Genomic DNA, 20,957 nt, shown 5'->3' on the forward strand with positions numbered 1-20,957 from the left:
CCCTCCAGATGTTTTTGGCCTACAACTCCCATGACTCCTAGCTAGCAGGACCAGTGGTCAGGGATAATGGGAACTGTAGTCTCAAAACATCTGGAGGGCCGAGGCTGAGGAAGCCTGGTCTAAGGCATCTATAATGCTTTACGGGGACAACAGCCATACACGTAGTAATCTAGCACAGCAGCTTTTCAAAGTTTCAGGCAAATGTGTTTCTCTCCCTCTCATCACAAGCTTTTATGTGGAAGTGTTAGGGCAGCTTCCCCCAAGCTGGTGACCTCTAGATGTTTTAGACTACAATACCATTATCCTTGGCAATTGGCCATAGCGATTGGGGCTGACTGAAGTCCAACATAATCCAGGCTGGAGAAGGCTCTGTGAGGGAAATCTGACCTTCACAGATACTGTAGGTGGTCGGTCAAAATAAGCTACCAAGTTGTTACTGTTTGTGCTTTTTGTCTGTTTGAATTTGAGCACATGCAAATTACCCAGAAATAACAAAAACAAATAGCATTGATTTCCTGTGCCTTCTTTATTATTATTATTATTATTTAGTTCCACATTAAGTTACAATATTGAACTACAAAGCATAGAAGCCTGGGTGTAGGAGCTCAGCTGCCTGTTTGTGATGCATTAAAAAGCATATATATATATTTCTAGTATATATATAAAACAGCTGCCTGTGAACAAAAACCCACAAATTGGCCAGTCATAGACATCTGGTTTTCACATAAAATTTAAATAAGGATACATTTCTCATTAACTGAACATTGCTTTTTTTTTTTTGTCCATTCTAAAAAAACCCAGTCGCTTTGTGACGGAATCAGTTCCTTCCTGTGAAAGTCATTCAAATATCTCCTTCTGAAAAGAGGCGGTGGCTCAAAGGGGAAAGGAGGAGTAATCTCTTCAAAACAGAAACACAGCAGCACAGGAGTTAAACCAGGTACAAGTGAAGATGCAGACAGGAAGACACAGCACTAGGTGAAAATATCATTGATGCAACTTTTCAAACCCGACTTCTCCAGCCTGGTGTCCTCTGTTTTAGACTGCAGTGCCAATCAGCTACATTTGACGTCAGCAGCTGCAAGGCTGTCAGTCCTGGAGGGCACCAGTTTGGGAACAGCAGTGACAATCATCTAAGATAAATCTCCTCCTTGCTACCCTTTATTTTCAAATATCCATTCATGCAGGTAGCAAGCTGCGGTACTACACTAGCGTGTTGTATATAAACAAACCTTGCGTTCCTGTTCATATGAAAGTAGCTGGAAGCATTCATTGCAGATGACGATGATATGAGCTATGTAATATGAACATCACTTTGGAGAGGTCCGTGTTCCACTGAGTAGGGGAGGGAATAGGGCAGCCGATTTTCTGCTCATATGAGGCTGCCCTGCCCTGACTACTACAGCTGTCACTTTTTTTCCTGGAGTTTCAGTTGAACTGTACAAGTTCTGATCATCTGTGCCATACAAAGCCCGCGGCCTGCCTTGAGGCAGAGGGTGAGAGTTCAGACACCATTTCTGAGACCTATGGAGTGTAGACGGCTATCTTCTACTGGGGAGTACATAATAAAAGGGTCGTGCCCTTTCTCTATTAATGTTTTTTGTGCTTTCCTTCTTTCAGGAATCTTGGAGGGGACAGCCTTGTAGGACAGCAGGTATCCTGAATTTATTTACCAGTGGTTTAAAGGGCACATACACTCTACCTGTGTCTTCCTTACGCCCTGCTATGGACTGGGTGTCCTGCATGAATGAAAGAACCTCTTCCCCTTGAGATACTGCTGGACTCCCAGTGTCCAAAGCTGAAGTGGTCATTGGTGATGGGAATTATAGTCAAGTCACAGCTTCTGTACCCTTGATCTATTGGCACTGACAAAAACAATGCTCATCTTCATCAGCATAAACCTGTAAATATGCAAATTATCAACCCATAACTGGATCCGAGTGAAATACATTGTTGGCTTATTGGAAAATATTGAGATATTTTTTGACTGGGGTGAAAGAATGATGAGGACAAGTGTAGAAGGGAATAGGATACAAAGGGCAGACAAGACAATGACCAGAGGGGCAATTTAACAGATACAAAGGAAAGTTGAGTCATACCATCCAGTTCTGTGTTCTTTTACCGCTTGGAAGGCTTTGCTTCCAAATTCACAACCCTGTGCATGAAACCATGAGAGCTAAGAACTGGGGTTGCTTTTCTTTGTTTGTTTGTTTAATGAAAAGTAAGCAACATGAAGCAACTCAATCTTAGTGCGGCACAGTATGTGGAATGCGTATATTAGGGCTGGGCGATAATCCGGTTTTCAACATCATGATATAGTCACAGCTAAACATCGTGATATACCAATATATCACAATGTCTGAAATAAGGATGGAGCTATGTAGAGGCGTTGGTTGGTTTCACAGTTTTTCCTGCATTGTGATTTTTGCCAGCGACTGCTCTTGTAATTTGCTGCTCCCTGCAGGAGGCAGGGAAGAGCTCAGCCGACAAGAGTTAACATCGTGATTTTTGCATAGCAACATACATACATACATACATACATACATACATACATTATGATTTATGATATTTTGCCAGGTCAAAAATTGTGAACCCGATACCATGAAATGGACTTCAAACCAGTTTTGGATGATATATCGTCCAGTCCGAACACACACCATGATTTGTGATTTATGAAACTGATATCACCATATGGCCTTCAAACAGGTTTTGGACAATATATTGATATATTGCCCAGCCCTAGCATATATAATTGTACTCTGACAGTATCTCATGGGAAGTCACCAACCAGAGGAAGAACCTTTTGCATTTAACCATTACTCTTATCCCTATTTTTATCTAAAGGCAGAAACAGGCAAATCTTTAGTCTCTTTGTTTTTGCTGCAGTAGACTAACACCATTACCCCCTGGAAACTAAAGAAAATATTTCTGTATTAAATATAAAAATCTAGGGTTGGAGACTACAGTAACGAAGGCTGCTGCTCTGTCTACACTGAAGGTAATTTAAAATAGAATATATGCTTACGGAAACAATAGACAGTAGCAATGTTTGCTACAGTTTGGCTAGTCTCAGTAGTTTATAGCTAATTTCACATTCAAACATTTAGTAAATCTGAACTTTAGATTCTTAATCAGACAAGTCTAGAAGGAAATCTACATCGCAATCTGATGACTAATCAGGAATGATATTAAAGCTACAGCTGTAAACATTTCCTCATTCATAAACCTGGTTTAATTCATCTGGATTTATGAATGTGTGAATGCATTAGAACTTGGTCCTTGGTTGCCCTATGTTCAAACCATCATTCTCCCTATTTTCAGTGCGAGTGCCATTGTTTATGTAGACAAAACACCACATATACAGAAGAGGGAGATAGCTGCAGGTTTGGGAAGAGCTCAAGAAGAACAGGATATTTAAGGAAAACAACCACCACCCAAAATAACTGCTGAAGCCTGAAGGTGCTCAGGGGCCACAGAATGCTTTCTGAGGATGGAATGGAATATCCGGGGGGAGGGCACTGAACAGGAACTCTCCACACTGCAACATTTTGTTGAAGGCCCCACTTGTCTTTTATACTCTTTACTTTGGGGGCCAAATGAACATGTTGCCTTTGTTACAAAGTCCTTTACAACAGCACAGTCCCTAACATTGCTGAAAGGTCATCCAACTAACATAGCTGAAATCTGTTTAAAGATGCACAATTCAGCACTGTTGTTCAGCCTGATCGAGCGATGGAGATCTGCATGCAGCAGAAAGTTTCTGTACAGGTATCACTTGCCAGATCAGGAAGCACAGGCATAAATGAGATGTGCATCTCAGTGTGGATGCCAGCATCCATACTGCATTGTTTTCAATGGGTGTGAAGTGCATATCCAAGCCACAGTCTGGCACAATAGCCATGTGTCAATGTCTAAAAAACAAAACAAAACATTACTACTGCTAGGAGGGGCCATTATTTATCGTGCAGGTTATGCTCTCCTTTTGCACATTAAAAAGTCTCTCAGAAAATAATTTGCCAACCACATTGATGGTTCAAGAATATGAAAATACTTGACAGGTCTTGTACTTGTAACACTACAGGCCCTGCTCCCTTTTAAATATAACTTTAGTGTCTTTCTGAGATTCATCTCAAAAATATCGCCTTGGCATTTCTTCTAGAAATGGAAGGTGGTATATAAATTATTTCAATCATTATAGTCATCATCTCAAAAATAGGTTCATTTGGGTGAACCTGTGGGGAAGAGTGATTATTAGCTTCCAAATAAGAAAGAAAAAAAGCCTTAACTAGAATACAGGTTTCACTTTAAACATAAACAACAACACTTTACCTCGTTTGGTGGGAATGAGGATATGGCAACTGGGGTTCTGCAGTTCCCCAGTAGCAAGATGATGGCGCAACTGATGAACAGCTTTCATCATCTCCCTCCCTTTCTGACACTCCAGCTCTCATTTCCAAAGTGCATTTTGACCTTGGGCCTCAGCAAGTCCTGAAAGGATCCAAAAGGTGCTTTCCTAAGGTGAGTGAGGGTCTCATCCAAGTGATCGAGAGCAGCAGGGACACCACGAGTCAAGATTCATTCACTGTCTCTGGAAAGAAGATCTCCTGGCACCTCCGGACTGTGTCTTGCGGAGACTGGATGCTGTGCCCCACCGTGCGAGGGTCGTCATAGATTTCATAATCATTCCCACCCTAAGGATAAGAAGAATCTTTACTATTGGGTGCTTAGAATTAGGATGCTGGACGTGGTGGTTAAAATGAGCAGGCAAGTATACAATACCGTAAGCCCACAACCTGGGCGCATTTAACATGTGCACGTTCAAGTTCAGTGAATAAAAAGGGGGCAGAAAGGGAGTGGGTGTCCAGGAAAAAAGACTTTGGCAATCCCACCTGCCATTAAACCCAATGTGTTTGGACTATACACAATTTTGACTTTAGGTGTATTCCCTCTGTAAGTTGCAGCCTTACTATACTTGAAAAACACAGACTCGTTTCCGAGCACAATTCAAAGTGTTGGTGCTGACCTTTAAAGCCCTAAACGGCATCGGTCCTGTATACCTGAAGGAGCGTCTCCACCCCCATCGTTCAACTCAGACTCTGAGGTCCAGCGCCAAAGGCCTTCTGGTGGTTTCCCTCACTGCAAGTAGCGAGGCTGCAGGGAACCAGGCAGAGGGCCTTCTCAGTAGTGGTGTCCACCCTGTGGAATGCCGTCCCATCAGATGTGAAGGAAATAAACAACTATCGTACTTTTAGAAGACATCTGAAGGCAGCCCTGTTTAGGGAAGTTTTTAATGTTTGATGTTTTATCGTGTTTTTAATATTCTGTTGGGAGCCGCCCAGAGTGGCTGGGGAAATCACCACCATCCAATTTCCACCCCCCATTAAGGCAGAATATGAGTCCCCCTGCCAGACCTCAGATTTATTTATTTACTTCAAGGCATATATGCCACACCTTCATCCAAAAATGGATAGCTTTATACCAGTTGCTGGGAATCACAAGTCAGCAGAATGCTGTTGCACTCAGGCCCCACTTCCCTTAGACATCTGATTGGCCACGGTGAAAATGCAATGATGGACTAGATATTTTTGCACTACAATCCTCATCGCCTGTGACCATTGGCCACCGGCCAACTGGGGCCAATGAGAGCTGGAATTCAGCAACATCTGGAGAGTCTCAGGATCATCACCCTTGCCGGGAGGCTCAAGCCATCTAAAACTGGCAAGGAATTGAAAATAATGCAGAGGTGGGTAGCGAGACACAAAAATCACTGCTTCTGGAAAGCACTGTATTTATTGAGCCCTGGAAAGAATATCTTCCCCCCACTCCTGCTCCCTTCTAATCCTGAACTTGGGTTGTGTGGTGCTTATCGGATCAGAAGGTGGTTTCTGCATACCCAAGGGACTGCATACCCTAGAATTTGTAAATTAAAGTATTTCTTGTGGGACCTGACTTCATGTAAAACCTAATCTGAAGTGATGCCGCTGCTCATGGTATTGATTTTCCCCTGTCATGCATCAGTAGTCATGACCTCACATGCTGACCGATGCTGACAGGGAGGGAGGAGAGCCAATGAACCACGCTATTGCAGGCATGTTTTATATAAGTGTATCCATGTGTAGGTTGGTGTTTTTTTTTTTAAAAAAAGAGGGTTGAGTGTGCTTAACTGGTGAATCCAATCTCTGCAGAGCACCCACACCAGATAATCAGAATGTGACCACAATGCACCTGAAAGCAATTACGCAAGGGCTGAATAGTGGGTTAAGTTGTCTGCACGGTAAGATTCATGATGAGCATGTGAGACAAAAGTTGCCCACTTTCTTTTCTCCTTCCTTGCAAAGCTTCTGTGCACACAGGTAAAGGTAAAGATAAGGGACCCCTGGACAGTTAAGTCCAGTCAAAGGCAACTATGGGGTGCGGTGCTCATCTCATTTTCAGGCTGAGGGAGCTGGTGTTTGTCCACAGACAGCTTTCCAGGTCATGTGGCCATCATGACTAAACCGCTTCTGGCACAACGGAACAGTGTGACGGAAACCAGAGTGTGCACAGAAACGCTGTTTACCTTCCCGCCACAGCGGTACCTATTTATCTACTTGCACTGTTCCAACATTGTGACACCAGATGGCGCTGATGAGCTAAAAGAGTTCCCTATGAAATTTTCCATTGTGAGCTTTAAAATGGTTTTCTTCAGAGCATTTTCAGAGTGTTTTTTTAAAGCTGTGTAAGGTAAAGGTAAAAGGTAAAAGACCCCTGGACGGTTATGGGATGACTATGGGGTGCAGCACTCATTTTGCTTTCAGGCCAAAGGAGCTGGGTGTTTGTCCACAGGCAGCTTTCCAGGTCATGTGGCCATCATGACTAAACCATTTCTGGTGCAATAGAACACAGTGACGGAAAGCAGAGTGCATGGAAATGCTGTTTACCTTCCCGCCACAGCGGAACCTATTTATCTACATGCACTGGTGTGCTTTCGAAATGCTAGGTTGGCAGGAGCTGGGACAGAGCAACGGGAGTTCACCCCATCGCGGGGATTTGAACCACCAACCTTCTGCACTGTCTGCACTGTAAGATTCATTGTGTTCATGTGATACAAAAGTTGCCCACTTCTTTTTCTCCTTCCTCGCAAAGCTTCTGTGCAGACAAATCCCTTTAGAGATGTTGAAATGAAATGGCACCTGAACAGATGTCTTAGCATTTTCCAGTCACCAGAAGAGGGCACTGTTAGTTTATACTTGCTTTCATGCAGTCCAGGTACCAACTTGTAAGGCTGGAAAATGCAAACGAGAGCCACTTCAAACCTTACGGCAAATGCTCCCATCACACATCAGTTGTGTCTTTTCTGAAACATCCAAAGGGCATTTGAACATCTGAAAACAGGCTTTCAGCCATGGTCCCCAGGTTTATTGACCAAATGTTTTGAAATATACAAATGCCCTTTAAACATTGTAGAAAAGACACAGTTGAGCCACAGTGGAAATGGGAGTCTGCTGGTTATTTTAATGCAATGTAGCCCTGCGGAGAGCCTGCCAGTTTAGATATAGACAGCTTTATCTTCCTCGATCCCACACAGGACTTGGCCCCTTGTCAAAGAACAGGGCTTTGGTCAGATTTACTTACTGGACTTGTCTCATTCCCAAAGAAATGGATGGTGTCGAATCTCTCATCCTCAAGGATATCGAGGCAATAGCGCTTGTCCCAGCCCTCAGGGAAGACGTCAAAGCTGATCATCCCACCTGCCAGAGGGGGAAAGCGTGATGGAATTAAGGGAAACAGACTGAAGGTGGAGGCTTGCAGGAAAAAGATCTCCCCTCAACACCTCAGGTGCAAATGGCTTTTGTAGAATAAATTGTTCCGTGATAGATGGTCATGCACCATGGCTGCCAGCCTGCCTGCTTCTCTGACACATTAATTCAGTAGCTGCCGTTTCTATGGCAATGGGACGGAATGGCGTCAGCAAGGCCCCATCAGCCAAAGGCACAAACAAGAAACAGTTGGCTGGGGAAGTGTGAGGAGCAGGAGCTAATGACTTCTCAGAAAAAATATCTATAAGGGGGAAGGGTGGCTCTCAAGCTTTTTGGCTGGAGGGCTGGCAGGGAACCCTATTCTAGAGTGTTCTTATCTTCTAAGTACGACTGGGCAGGGAAAGGAGAGTCTGTTAACTGTGGGACGAATGTAAAATGCAGATTGGATCACTGCAGGACAGAGCAAAGGACTTTTGCCATGAGACCTCATTCGCTGTCAGTTTGGCAGTACTATAGCTGTATTCCAGATAAATTATTCTGGCATGCTGGTGGCAACAGCTCCAATAGCAACTGCCCCCACCACAAATAAAGGAAATATGGCCACCTGCCAGCCCCCTAGTAAGGGACAAAGAGCCCACTATTGCCTGCACTGTACTCCTAGTCAAATGTTAGCCACATGAAGGATGTACAAATGATTAGGCCCACAATTTCAGGTTTATGAGTACAGCCATTTCCCCCTTCAGTCTGCTGCTGAACGTGTAGAGGTCAGAGGGGTGGCAGTAAAGGGGGGACACATACTTGGGGGGGCAGGAGCACAGAGGGATAACATATGGATAGGGCTGCACCCAAAACAGTGCATTGCTGCCAGACCACTGGAATATTAGGCAGAGCACTGCTAGCCACAGACCATGCTCTGATCCTGGCAATTCTTGGCAAAGAAAGTGATCCCTCAGTTAAAACAGCAGTCCTTCCAAGAACACTAACTTGGAAGTATGTTTCACTCAATTAAATGGGGGTTATGTCTAAAAAGTTTGAGGGTTTTAGAATAGTATGGAAAAGAAGCTCATTGCAGACAGGGATCACCACAGGGAAACCTCTTTTAAGTCCTGTAACAAAGCACTTACCCAGTTTTTTAAACATAAACCATGCTAGGTATTTTGATTTTCTAAGACTCCAAAACTAATTGTACCAAGCATCCAAAGTCACTTAAAAAAAAATCTCTTTTTTTGTCAGTTTCTAGCACAAGAATAACGAACTTGTGTGCACAAAAGAACAACACAGTCAAAACAAGAATATATGCATATTCTTCTTGAATACAAAATCCATTGTTTTTCCTATCCATTCCTCCCAAACCACAGAGAGGACTAAGAAAACTCCCACCTCGGGAAAACCGCAGGCCTTTGCCAGCAAACTCCCTCTGCAAGGCAGCTACAAACTTCTCTCGAATCCTCTCTTTCTGTAAAGGAGATGAACAGAAAACAAGTGAGAGAGGACTGAAGAGGGATAAGGAAACACCCCCCTCAATTACTTTGATCCTTCTCAGATCCCACTTTCCCCCATGAAATGCAGTATTTTGTGTTTGTGCCTTGCAATTTCTTTCAAGAACTACGACCAGTCAGAATAATATTCCTGTTTAGCGCCAGCTTATAGGCAAGGTACCCTAGCAACAGGCTTAATACTTAGAAAGCACACACACACAACACAACACCCTGGGGTTCTAACAGGCTCCAGTGTGCCACAAATACATTTGGAGCCTTTGTTGTTGTTTAGTCGTTCAGTCGTGTCCGACTCTTCATGACCCCATGGACCAGAGCACGCCAGGCACTCCTGTCTTCCACTGCCTCCCGCAGTTTGGTCAGACTCATGTTTGTAGCTTCGAGAACACTATCCAACCATCTCGTCCTCTGTCGTCCCCTTCTCCTTGTGCCCTCCATCTTTCCCAACATCAGGGTCTTTTCCAGGGAGTCTTCTCTTCTCATGAGGTGGCCAAAGTATTGGAGCCTCAGCTTCAGGATCTGTCCTTCCAGTGAGCACTCAGAGCTGATTTCCTTAAGAATGGATAGGTTTGATCTTCTTGCAGTCCATGGGACTCTCAAGAGTCTCCTCCAGCACCATAATTCAAAAGCATCAATTCTTCGGTGATCAGCCTTCTTTATGGTCCAGCTCTCACTTCCACACATCACTACTGGGAAAACCATGGCTTTAACTATACGGACCTTTGTTGGCAAGGTGATGTCTATGCTTTTTAAGATGCTGTCTAGGTTTGCCATCGCCTTTCTCCCAAGGAGCAGGCGTCTTTTAATTTTGTGACTGCTGTCACCATCTTTAGTGATCATGGAGCCCAAGAAAGTAAAATCTCTCACTGCCTCCATTTCTTCCCCTTCTATTTGGAGCCTAATGCTCATTATTTACCTTGTCCAGTTCTGAAAATTCTATTCGTTCTTCCAAAGTGCAGCTTCGACCAATAGGAGAGATGTTCAACATCCCATTGCGAAATTCAATAAACGTCCCCCTGAGAATTTTTTTTTTTTTAAGGGGAAGAGAGGAGAAACTTGAGTATGTGGTTGTAAAAAAAAAAAAAAAGGACAGTTCTGTTGCACAGCCTCATGATTTCTTTAACATGAAGTCAAGCAGAATCTTCCCACCATGATACAACACAAGGTCAAACTAATCGCAAGAAGAGGGACCTCTACCTTGCTTATGGTGTGTGGCATGCAACTTTTCCTAAGAGAGCTGATCATAGATTCCTCATGGCCCTCACCTATCACATCTTACTTCTTCCTGGGTGATTTTTCCCCTACAAGAGCTGGAGCTATTAGAAGTAAATGCCTAGAATACCACTCTTTAATGTTTCATTTATTCAGGATGCAATATTCCCATGGACAAAGTATGCAGTATGTTTGCAGTGTTGGGCACAGCATTATAGTGTAACAAAATAACATAAACTGAGTCGAGGTTAACCTGTTTTGTTAGAAAGTGGTACTCAAAAGACACAACATCAGTGAAGGCTAAGTTAAATCAGAGTTGCTTTCCTTCTGTTCTAAACACTGACTCCTTAAAATATATATAGAAGGATATTGGAAAAAGTGGGGAAACAATAGCAACTAGTTAGACAGCATAGTGAATACAGGGCAATGAGTTTAAACTCCAGAAAGGAAGGAATTTCTTCTTAACATGTTACCCAATTCTAAGAACAGTTATGCAATGAAATCAAGTGCTGAAAGAAATTGTGGAATATTTCCCTTTCAGGTGTTCAATAAAACAGTGGAAAGGTTTCTGTTGGATATTATTTGAAAATTAAGGTTCTTTGTTTTAGTTGGGCAGGCTGGATTATCAACTTTTTGGTTCTAAATACTCACATAGTATCTGGAAAATAAAAAGAGAGACCTGAATCCTTTGATAAGTTAACTTAAGGAAGGAAAGCCCTTCCCCAAGCTCGAAGTGACACACTTGTCCTAAAAAGTCTCTCTGGAGAAGTCTCTCTGGAGAAGTTGGGGCACTTCCTGAACAATGGGACTGGGACACTTCGTTAAGGAGACAAGCCAGAGTCTGCATGCCCTGGAATAAGGAAGGACCATTACCGTTTCTTGGGCAGCTTTAGAAGTGCCATGTAGTTGAGGCAGAAGTTGATCAGATCCTGCAGAAGTTCCTCCCCAAGGTGGTTCTGGATAGCCTGTCAAGAAAAAGCCAAAGGTCACATTGAGCCAACAGAGTGAAATTCTCTTATCAAATCCACCCACATTGTGAACATCGGAACAGGTTGTTTTATTATATGTTGAATGGAACAAAAATGAAAAGAGAGGGGCAGCACCAAAAGGACCAGTAAATCCAGGGGGGAAAGGAAGTGAAGATTCAAAATGCTGCTTGAGAATTTTATTTTGTGCTGTAATGTGCTCAACATGTTTTTGACATATCACCTTGCACTAAAAGAAATCACAACAAGGATTAGATGTCCACATTTCTGCATTGCATGGGGTTGGGCTGGATGACCCTTGGGATCCCTTCCAAGTTTACATGCATTTATCTAAGGCCTGGGGAGGGGCCTTCCTGCTGTGGGAAGAGCCAGGAGCAACAGATTATCCAGTTGCTCCTGTGAGGAGATACTGTGTCCTCTCAGGGACTAAAACATCGGGGACTCCATAGCCCTAAGTTATACAGTGGTACCTCAGGTTAAGTACTTAATTCATTCCAGAGGTCCGTACTTAACCTGAAACTGTTCTTAACCTGAAGCACCACTTTAGCTAATGGGACCTCCTGCTGCTGCCGCGTCGCCGGAGCATAATTTCTGTTCTCATCCTGAAGCAAAGTTCTTAACCTGAAGCACTATTTCTGGGTTAGTGGAGTCTGTAACTTGAAGCGTATGTAACCTGAAGCGTATGTAACCTGAAGCGTATGTAACCTGAGGTACCACTGTACAGTACTATATATAATATATATGAAGAGTACTGAATATTAATATCCTTATAAATAATACCCATACAAATACCTTACATATTTGATATAATGGGTATATCTTTATGTTAAGATTATTAGCTTTGATATTGAGTACTCTTTAACATAATCTTTATTGTCATTTCTGAGTGCCCCTGAAGATGCCAGAAAGATGTTGGGCGTATTACTTCACAAATTAAAATTGTTCAAGCATTACTTCAAAGTTTTGCCTCCTTTTTTGGAGGGGGGAGGGAAACCCTTCCTCAATAAAATACTGACTTATCAGATAACTGTATGGAGCCAGATAACCTGAGAGACTTGGCAGAGAAGGAGGGTGAGAGGAGGAGGAAATTTGCAGCCTTGGTGGCAGAGCACAAAGTGGTGGGGCCTACCTGCTTGGAGACCAGTTGCCCGTTCTTGTACTGCACGGTGCCATTTTCTGCAAAGACGTAATCAAACTTGTCGATAACTGTGGGGAATAGATTTGTAGGGGCAAAAAGGATGTTGAGGAGAAGAAGTGAAGGAAGGGAAATGAAGGTGAGAGAGAAATATCAATCAGTCAGATGGATAGGGGCTGCAAGGGAAGTGGATGCTGAATCGCAGGATCTCTGTGGTTTTATTCTGACACTTCAGCAAAATTTGATTTGAGGTGCCCTGAAAATAGTGATGCTCGTGAATGCTGGTAGTGATGCTCCCATTTTACAGATGAAGGTGTGCAAGTTGCTGAGTGAGAACTCAATCATCTGACAGACACAGCAACAAAGCTGAATTGTGCCTGCCCATGTTCTCTTTGTCTGGCCTCCCCCACTTTCCCATTTGGAACGACGTCTCAGTAACTCAGAGTGCAACCCTGAGCTTGTTTACTCAGGAGCACGTGTCTCTGTGCTCAATGAAGCTTACTTGCAAGCAAATGTGCACAGATCTGCAGCTACAGGTTATTTCACACTGGCCTTTCCCAGCAGTGATAAAAAGGCCAATGCTGAATCAGCAGTTCACTTTTCGTTTAAGGGAACATTAGATTATCTCACCTTTTCTGTAGTCTAGAAGGAAGGTTTTAGAATCTGATATTATTCTTTGTTACTGGGGGAAGGGGCAATGGAGGGGAATGCAAAGGCATGGAACAACCGTTCTGCTTTACTTCTGCGAATGGATGCAAGTCTTGCATTTAGGACCACGGGCTCAGAGGAACCCCACCAGCTAAGCCTGGAAACATGGGCTGTGAATGAACTCATGATGCCATTTACTGTAGGATGCGCTCCAACCTTATTAGGATTATTGCAGTCCAGATAGGACTGACTGTTCGCAGTATAAATACAACAGGTGGATCAGCTGGTGGCCTCCTTCTCTGGAAGCTGCTTCTATTCCATATGGTGCTGCGTTGCAAGTGCCTGTAGTTTTCTAGATCCCTGTTTCTATCTTTGTACCAAACAAATATCCCATGATGCCCTTGGCTCTGTCCCCATCTCCGCCTTTCCCCATCACCTCAGTACCTCCCTCTTTGCTGTGCTGCTGTTCCTGCTTTCTCTGCTGGGACCTTCATCTGTCTCCCCTCGTGATGTACCTGCATTGGAATAAGTCAGGCACACAGCTCTTGTTGGACCTGATCAAGAGGATGCTGAAACTGCATTGGGCCAATTTAAATCCACCCCTTATAGATCTGGGATATAATGAGATGTCTTGGAAATCCTGAACTGAAAGTGCAGTGGGTAATGCTGCAGATATAGGGAGCAGGATAGAGAGAAGCTACAGGTGTTTGTCCTGCCCCTGTGGCTCTGGAGGCCAGTTAACCCACTTTCGAAGGCCAGAGCTGATTCCACTTCCCACCAGTCCGAAGCCACAGGAGAACATGCTGAGCTTCCAAGGACTATTCGGAACCTTCCAATACTGAGTTTGGCTTTGTGGATCTGCAGTACAGTTATGTTACAGTACCACAGAAATGCCACGACTGTCTTGGGTTTGATTCCAATATGCAGAAACAGTACATGGATATTCCTTCCCAGGCTGTACCACTTCAGAGTGGTAGAAAATCACACATTGGAATGCCACTGCACATAAAACAAAACTCTTCAGATGGGGCCTGTTTGGGTGAAGTTTAGGCCCAAACCTCTCCCACACTAGCTTTCCTTGAAAAAGGATGGAGGTACATGAAGTCACATGATCCCCACCCCTGCAGTCTGAAGTGGTGCAGTCCACAGCAGCCATGCCATGTGCTTTCCTCTGCGTGTGTCAATTTGCCCACCAATATGACTGCTACGATTGCTTGATTTTGCAGCAGGTCATCGTTCTGCTCGGACGCTGAGGTCCAGTGCCGAGGGCCTTCTGGAGGTTCCCTCATTGTGAGAAGCAAAGCTACAGGGAACCAGGCAGAGGGCCTTCTCGGTAGTGGCACCCACCCTGTGGAACGCCCTCCCATCAGATGTCAAAGCGATAAATAACTACCTGACATTCAGAAGACATCTTAAGGCAGCCCTGTTCAGGGAAGTTTTTAATCTGTGATATTTTACTGTATTTTTTGTTTCTATGGAAGCCGCCCAGAGTGGCTGGGGAAACCCAGCCAGATGGGTGGGGTACAAATAATATATTATTATTATTATTATTATTATTATTATTATTATTATTGGCTATGCTTCCATTAAACAAAAGCACCTAGAGAGCAGAAGTGTGTATTGCTCACCTTCATCTCCTTCACCCAGCTGCTCAGCTATCTTGGAGTAGTCTGAGCCACCCACTACCCCAATTGACACTCTCGTACGCAGCTCTTGAAGAAACTCGTCTACTTCAGGCTTAATTTTCTGGAGGGAAAAGGAGAAAGAGTGGTAGTTATTGGCATGCCAGCAGGAAACAAAAACTACTGAGAGACCTGTGTTGCATTAGAGCAGCCTTCCCCAAGCTGGTGTCCTCCATATGTTGTGCACGGCAACTCACATCTGATCAGCACTGGGTGGGGCAATGGGAAGTCGTAGTGCCAAACATCTGGATGGCGACATGTTGCAGAAGGCTGCCTAGAGATTAACAAACTCATTGCAGCAGAATGAGCATTTGTAACCTGGAACAACAGAGAAATGCCAGGAGAGCTTGTGGATTTATGCCATAGAAGTGGAAGGCTCTTGTACAGCAAAGCTGAACAATCAGCAAAACGAAGAGACCGAATATTCTCTTCTTTTTCTTCCTAGTTGGGCTTTGATATCATAAAGCAGGTGTGAGGAACCTCAGGCCTTCCAGATGTTGATGAACTACAATTCCTACTCCTGTGGCTAAAAATATTAACTGAATGGTCAAAGTGTTTAATCAATTAATTGTTTAATACGTGATTTTGAAAAAGATTTAGCTGGAGTGGAAACAGTAGTGTATGTTAAAAATAATGTGACAATTTAGATCTGATTCCAAACACATATTGAAGTTCGCTACACCCCATCTCACCACCCCCAAACAATTGAGATGTCTCTGTTATTTGTCAAAAGGAACAGTTGTATTTTCATTGTAAAGGGCTAGCATCTCAGCAGCTGGTATCCTTGAACAGTTGCCAGGGCCCCAGCACCACAACAAGGTCCACTGCTGATGGCTGCCCTGCCTTGCCCCCTCTTCTGATCCGGCACTGAGTGCCAGGTGGTTGGATATAGCCATCTTTTTAAGTTCTCACAATGCCCCAGACCTGGGAGGCACTGTGGGAAAGAGAAAATGTTGCTAGATACAGTTGCCCACTGCTACTTGCCCACTGCTACTTGACAGCAGTCACAAAATTAAAAGACGCCTGCTTCTTGGGAGAAAAGCAATGACAAACCTAGACAGCATCTTAAGAAGCAGAGACATCACCTTGCCAACAAAGGTCCATATAGTTAAAGCTATCGTTTTCCCAGCAGTGATGTATGGAAGTGAGAGCTGGACCATAAAGAAGGCTGATCGCCGAAGAATTGATGCTTTTGAATTATGGTCCTGGAGGAGACTCTTAAGAGTCCCGTGGACTGCAAGAAGATCAGACTTCTCCATTCTTAAGAAAATCAGCCCTGAGTGCTCACTGGAAGGACAGTTCCTGAAGCTGAGGCTCCAATACTTTGGCTACCTCATGAGAAGAGAAGACTCCCTGGAAAAGACCCTGATGTTGGGAAAGATTGAGGGCACAAGGAGAAGGGGACGACAGAGGACGAGATGGTTGGATAGTGTTCTTGAAGCTACCAGCATGAGTTTGACCAAACTGCGGGAGGCAGTGGAAGACAGGAGTGCCTGGCATGCTCTGGTCCATGGGGTCACGAAGAGTCGGACACGACTAAACGACTAAACAACAACAACACTTGAAGCACTGGCACCATAGCCAGATAAGCCCACCAGGACCCACTGACAAGAGGAGGGGGCCTGCCAGAGGACACTTTTGCCCACAGTCCCCTCTCAAACCTGGAGCCAGCCTTGCCACTGACTATCATCAAAAACACTTGTGAACTGAACTGTAACATTTATTTACACTGGTGAAAATTCACCTATCACTTCAAAGCAAAAAAGCAAGGAACCTCTTAGTGATCCAACCTCTAGCTGTTGGGAACAAAACCATATATTCTTCAGCAACCTACAAGAGTCAATTTAAAACACAAACACACACACACATTTCATCTAGCATGTTTTGCAAATGAGTTTAGATACGGCAGTAGCAGACTTTAAAAAGCACCATCTGCACCTAATTTATGTCTCTTACTTTGCAAAATCCACACGGCACCAGCATCCTGCCACAATTAAAATATTAGATGGTTAAATGAACAACCAAACACTTAAGGATCAAGCTGGTCTAATTCAAAGGCATCGTCAACAGAGCAATGGGAGCTCACATGATCTGCATGCAAAGGAAGCCACTCTGCCAACTCTTCAGAGTTGCTTGGACATACTCTCCCATCCACAGCGAAGCAAACTGCCTGTAGTGCGCCAAATCCAACGCTTCTGGACATGCCCTATGCCCCTCCAAGAGAGATAAGACTAGTATCTGAGTAAATCAACATTGTGATCACAAGGCAAATCATATTTAGGTTGTCTCCTTGGTTGTTTTCCCACTAGGATTTTATCACCTAGTGAATCTAAAAATAAATAAATTCAAAGGGTGGAGTGAATGGACACAGCCAAGGCTTTGCCATGCAGCAGAATGTAGGGCCCTTCTTCAAGCAGCATTATGAAGGAACAGATGAAGGCAGCAACTGATGTCCCAAACCTGCAGCAATACTTAAAGCAGCGTTCAGGGACCTTTGGCTCTCCAGATGTTGTAGCCAGTGATCAGGGATGACTGGAGTTTGAGTCAAACAACATCTGGAGGGCTACAGGTTTATCCTTAGTGGGTAGGGCACCATTTGCACTCCAGGCAGCCAAATGGTTTGGGCTGACAGTGGTTATAGCATCATATATTTGTGAATGGTTAGTGGCAACAGCTGTCTAACTGTACTCTGGAGTTCCCTTAAGAGCTTATTAGTTCTCCAATGAGAATATCAATAATGGCAAGCATCTTTGACTGACAGCTTGCCTGATATTATCAGTATTTCCCTGCCATGCGCAGCATCAGGTGAATCCTATGGAACTTCCAGGTTGTTGTGATACAGAACCACCCCACACAATTTCTTTAGTCTGCTGTCCAAGTGGACCAGTTAGGCCCTTCCTGAACCTTGGCGTACATGCAATCTGAGCCCTCCTCTGAGATGTCCTGTAGATCAGGAATATCCCATGAACTTAGCTCCTCAACCACCCATCTCCCAATTTCCAAAAAGTGTTACGCTTGCTTTCTTGTGTATGTGCAGTGTCCATCAAAGCCCACCTGGTCCTGGACTCCATAAATACTAAATTTGGTGCCTCCGGGGCCAATCAGAGGTGGAGGGGATGATGCCAGGAAGGTCATTTGGCCTGAGCCTCAAGTTCAAAGGGGGCCTGAGATTTAGACACCTTCAATTTTTTGCAGTGGATGAGTTTTGCAGCTTGTTTCTATACACATTGGACCAAAATGTGACACGTTCTCTCAACTCAGTTCAGCAAATTTGGGCATATCAATGCAGTTTAATGCATTATTTTGCTTAAAATTTAATGGAATGCATCAAATCTTTTTATTTGATGTGTTGAAAGTGTCTTCTGTTCAAGGAAGTGCTACTTTACCCTTTGAGCTAGAATCTTGTGACACAGACATGAAACAATCTGACACATGTACAAGAGGTTGCATAAGAGAAGTTTAAGGACTGCTATTCCACCCACCAATCTGGCACTGCACATGTGTTCTTGGAACAACACTAGCAGCTCTTTTACTTCCATGTGCAATACTTTGGATCCAGCCCAGTGGTTAATACTTTGAGGTGGCTTTCTTTTAATTTTTTTTCATCCTTCCAAAGAACAGTAACAATTAAAGTTGATTAAATCTAATTGCCTGACATATCCACCTTGCAGTTTGAGGAGGTGGAAAGGCTTAAAACTGAAGACTAGTCTCTACATTGGACATAATCAACTGCTAAGGCTTTTTCCTGCACTTGTGTGGAACTATAGTCTGAACATATGTACTGGGCTCCAAGCCAGCAGGCACCCAAAACTCTTAGCTTTTGTTTTTTTTTTAAAAAAATAGTCAACCAGACATCTATTAAAAAAAGTTAGAAAGCAAACTGTGGAGTCAACATTGTAAGCCCTATTAGGAAAATAAACAGCTGTTGCTAAAGTCTTTTAATCACTTTTGTTAAGTAACCAGAGGAAGAAAAGCTGATATAGGACTTGGAAAGGGAGCCTCCCAGAGCATCAGGAAAAAAAATAAGAGAAGCTTGCTATTGTTGCTGCCAGTCTGACACTGGATGGAGGAGAAGAATCTGCTTTTTTTTTTTTTTACTACTAATACTACTACTTACTTTCTTTATTTTTCTTATGAAATTTTGCACCCCTAAGAATTTTGCATCCAGGGCAATCGCCCCTGTTATGTCACTGCGATTATGCTATGCCACTGCAATTAAGCAACAGTTCTTGCCAATGCAAGGACCCAACCCACATACAGCATACAGGACCCAGGAAATCCTGTTGGCATCCCTGCCTCCAAGTTCCAGATCCTAGGACCAAGAAGTAAGTAATCAGATAGTCCCATTCTGCCTTGCTTGTGAGCTTCCTAGAGTTTGCACCTATCTGACTAGTTTGTGGAAACCAATAGCTCAAGCCTATGTTTGCTCAAAAGTTGCTCCCAGGGTGTCCGGCGGCGCTAAGACTGCAGTCCTCGCTCCGGCACTCTTGCTGGGAAGCAAACCCCACCGAACACAGCGGGACTTCCTTCCGAAGAGACCTGCAGAGGATCGCGCGGTTAAGTGCTGCAATATTGCAGATGCACGTCGGCGGTCCGGTCCAATGTGCACCATTCTTACGTAACCGTCTAGCGGAGATGCCCTGCAGCGAAGCCCAGACATGACCCGGCAGCCTGCCTGCATCCTGACGGACCTCTTGGCCCGCGGTTGAACTCTTTCGTAACCGGTTGCAGGAAGGAGAAGAAGAGGGGGGGGGCGAGGAGGAGCGTCGCTCTTGCCTTCCCTTCTGCCGGGCTTGGGCGAGCTGGGTCCGGACTCCGATCCAGACAGCAGCTCTAGCGCCAGAAGCCGAGCGCAGGAAAGGCGCGTGGGGTCTCCATTCATTCCAAAGATCGCCCAAGGGCGACCCGGGCGCGCCGTCGAAGCACGGGGGAGGGATCGGGGTGGGGGGATCCGCTACCTGGCGAGGCGGGGTGAGGGTCCCATCCACGTCGAAGAGGCACAGGATCCGCTCCCGGCTCCCGGTGACAGCCATTGCAGCCGTGGGACTCCTTCACTCCCTCCCTCCTCGGCGGCGGCGGCGGCTCCTTGGCAGGGACAAGGCTGCAGTTGGCAGGGAGGCGGGAAGGAGGCGGGAGGGAGGCGGCGGCCCGAAGGCGACCCAACTGCGGCGCGAAGGGCCGCCCATGTGACTCGTGTAAACCGGCCTGGCAACACGTACACCCGCCGGGGGGCGGAGGGGCCTCGGCGCCAAGCGCAGGCCCTCCGGCTCGCTCGGCGGAACCTCGGCGTGGCTCCTTCCCGAGGAAAAGGACGCAGAGCCGGGCAGAGATTCTCGCCGTTTCCCTCCGGCGGCGGCGGCGGCGGCGGCGTAAGGGACGCCCGCCGTACTTCTCTTAACGTGTTGCCATAGTCGTCTTGGTTTTCCCGCCATCACGTTTTAGCAAGGAGAAGAAAGCGATGCGGAACACAGAACAAAAACACTTCCACGAGGAATTCTGTGTTTTCAACAGTAAGCCGCCTCGAGTCCCTGTCAGGGGAAAAGGCGGGATATAAAAATACATGTAGTAGTACTAGTAGTAGTAGTAATAATAATAATACCGGTAATAGTAATACGTCGTATGTGAAACTCCATACATACCAGGTAGACAAAAGGATGTCAGAAAAACTGCAGTAGGTCAGAGGCACCGGCTAAGCAAGTGAGCTGTAAATGGGAAATTAGAAACAGGAATACAGTATAAGAATCAAGGCTATGGCAGCCTTCTCCTCCAACTCTGTGCTCTCCAGATTTTTGGGCTACAACTCCCACCAGTCCCAGGGTTGATGGAAGTTGTAGCCCAAAGCAGATTCTGGATGGCACTAGATTGTCTGGGTATTATCCGCCTCCCACTGATATTTATCACTGAAGTGTGGAGTGCCCTTTGTGAATGTTTAGTTTTGTGTTCTTTAAGATAAAATAACTAAATTACTGTACTGTGCATTGGTAATGCAGAGTTGCTCTGCTAGCCTGTTCCACTTACTCCACTAGCCTCTTCATTGTTATTCTGGAAATACTGAAACTTGT

General features: G+C 44.8%; 1 protein-coding gene across 1 annotated transcript; it reads right to left on the bottom strand.

The window, feature by feature from the left end:
- Positions 1-507: 507 nt before the first annotated feature.
- Positions 508-20,115, bottom strand: PMM1 (phosphomannomutase 1). The gene is made up of 8 exons (XM_079993950.1): positions 19,854-20,115; positions 14,842-14,959; positions 12,560-12,636; positions 11,318-11,409; positions 10,149-10,248; positions 9,117-9,192; positions 7,612-7,727; positions 508-4,688 (listed from the first exon to the last, which is right to left on the bottom strand). Exons 1-8 carry the CDS (start codon positions 19,926-19,928, stop codon positions 4,566-4,568), a joined length of 777 nt encoding a protein of 258 aa, XP_079850076.1. The 5' UTR covers positions 19,929-20,115; the 3' UTR covers positions 508-4,565.
- Positions 20,116-20,957: the final 842 nt, after the last annotated feature.

Source organism: Podarcis cretensis (genome assembly GCF_951804945.1).
Source record: "Podarcis cretensis genome assembly, chromosome: 10".
Classification (NCBI taxonomy): domain Eukaryota; kingdom Metazoa; phylum Chordata; class Lepidosauria; order Squamata; family Lacertidae; genus Podarcis; species Podarcis cretensis.

Excerpts from the sequence above, each read along its gene's own strand:
- PMM1 (XM_079993950.1), bottom strand. The coding sequence starts at position 19,928 with ATGGCTGTCACCGGGAGCCGGGAGCGGATCCTGTGCCTCTTCGACGTG. Across the intron at positions 11,410-12,559 it reads GGCAACTGGTCTCCAAGCAG|GCTATCCAGAACCACCTTGG; the intron begins GTAGGCCCCACC and ends TTTTCTTGACAG. Across the intron at positions 10,249-11,317 it reads CTAAAGCTGCCCAAGAAACG|GGGGACGTTTATTGAATTTC; the intron begins GTAATGGTCCTT and ends AAAAATTCTCAG.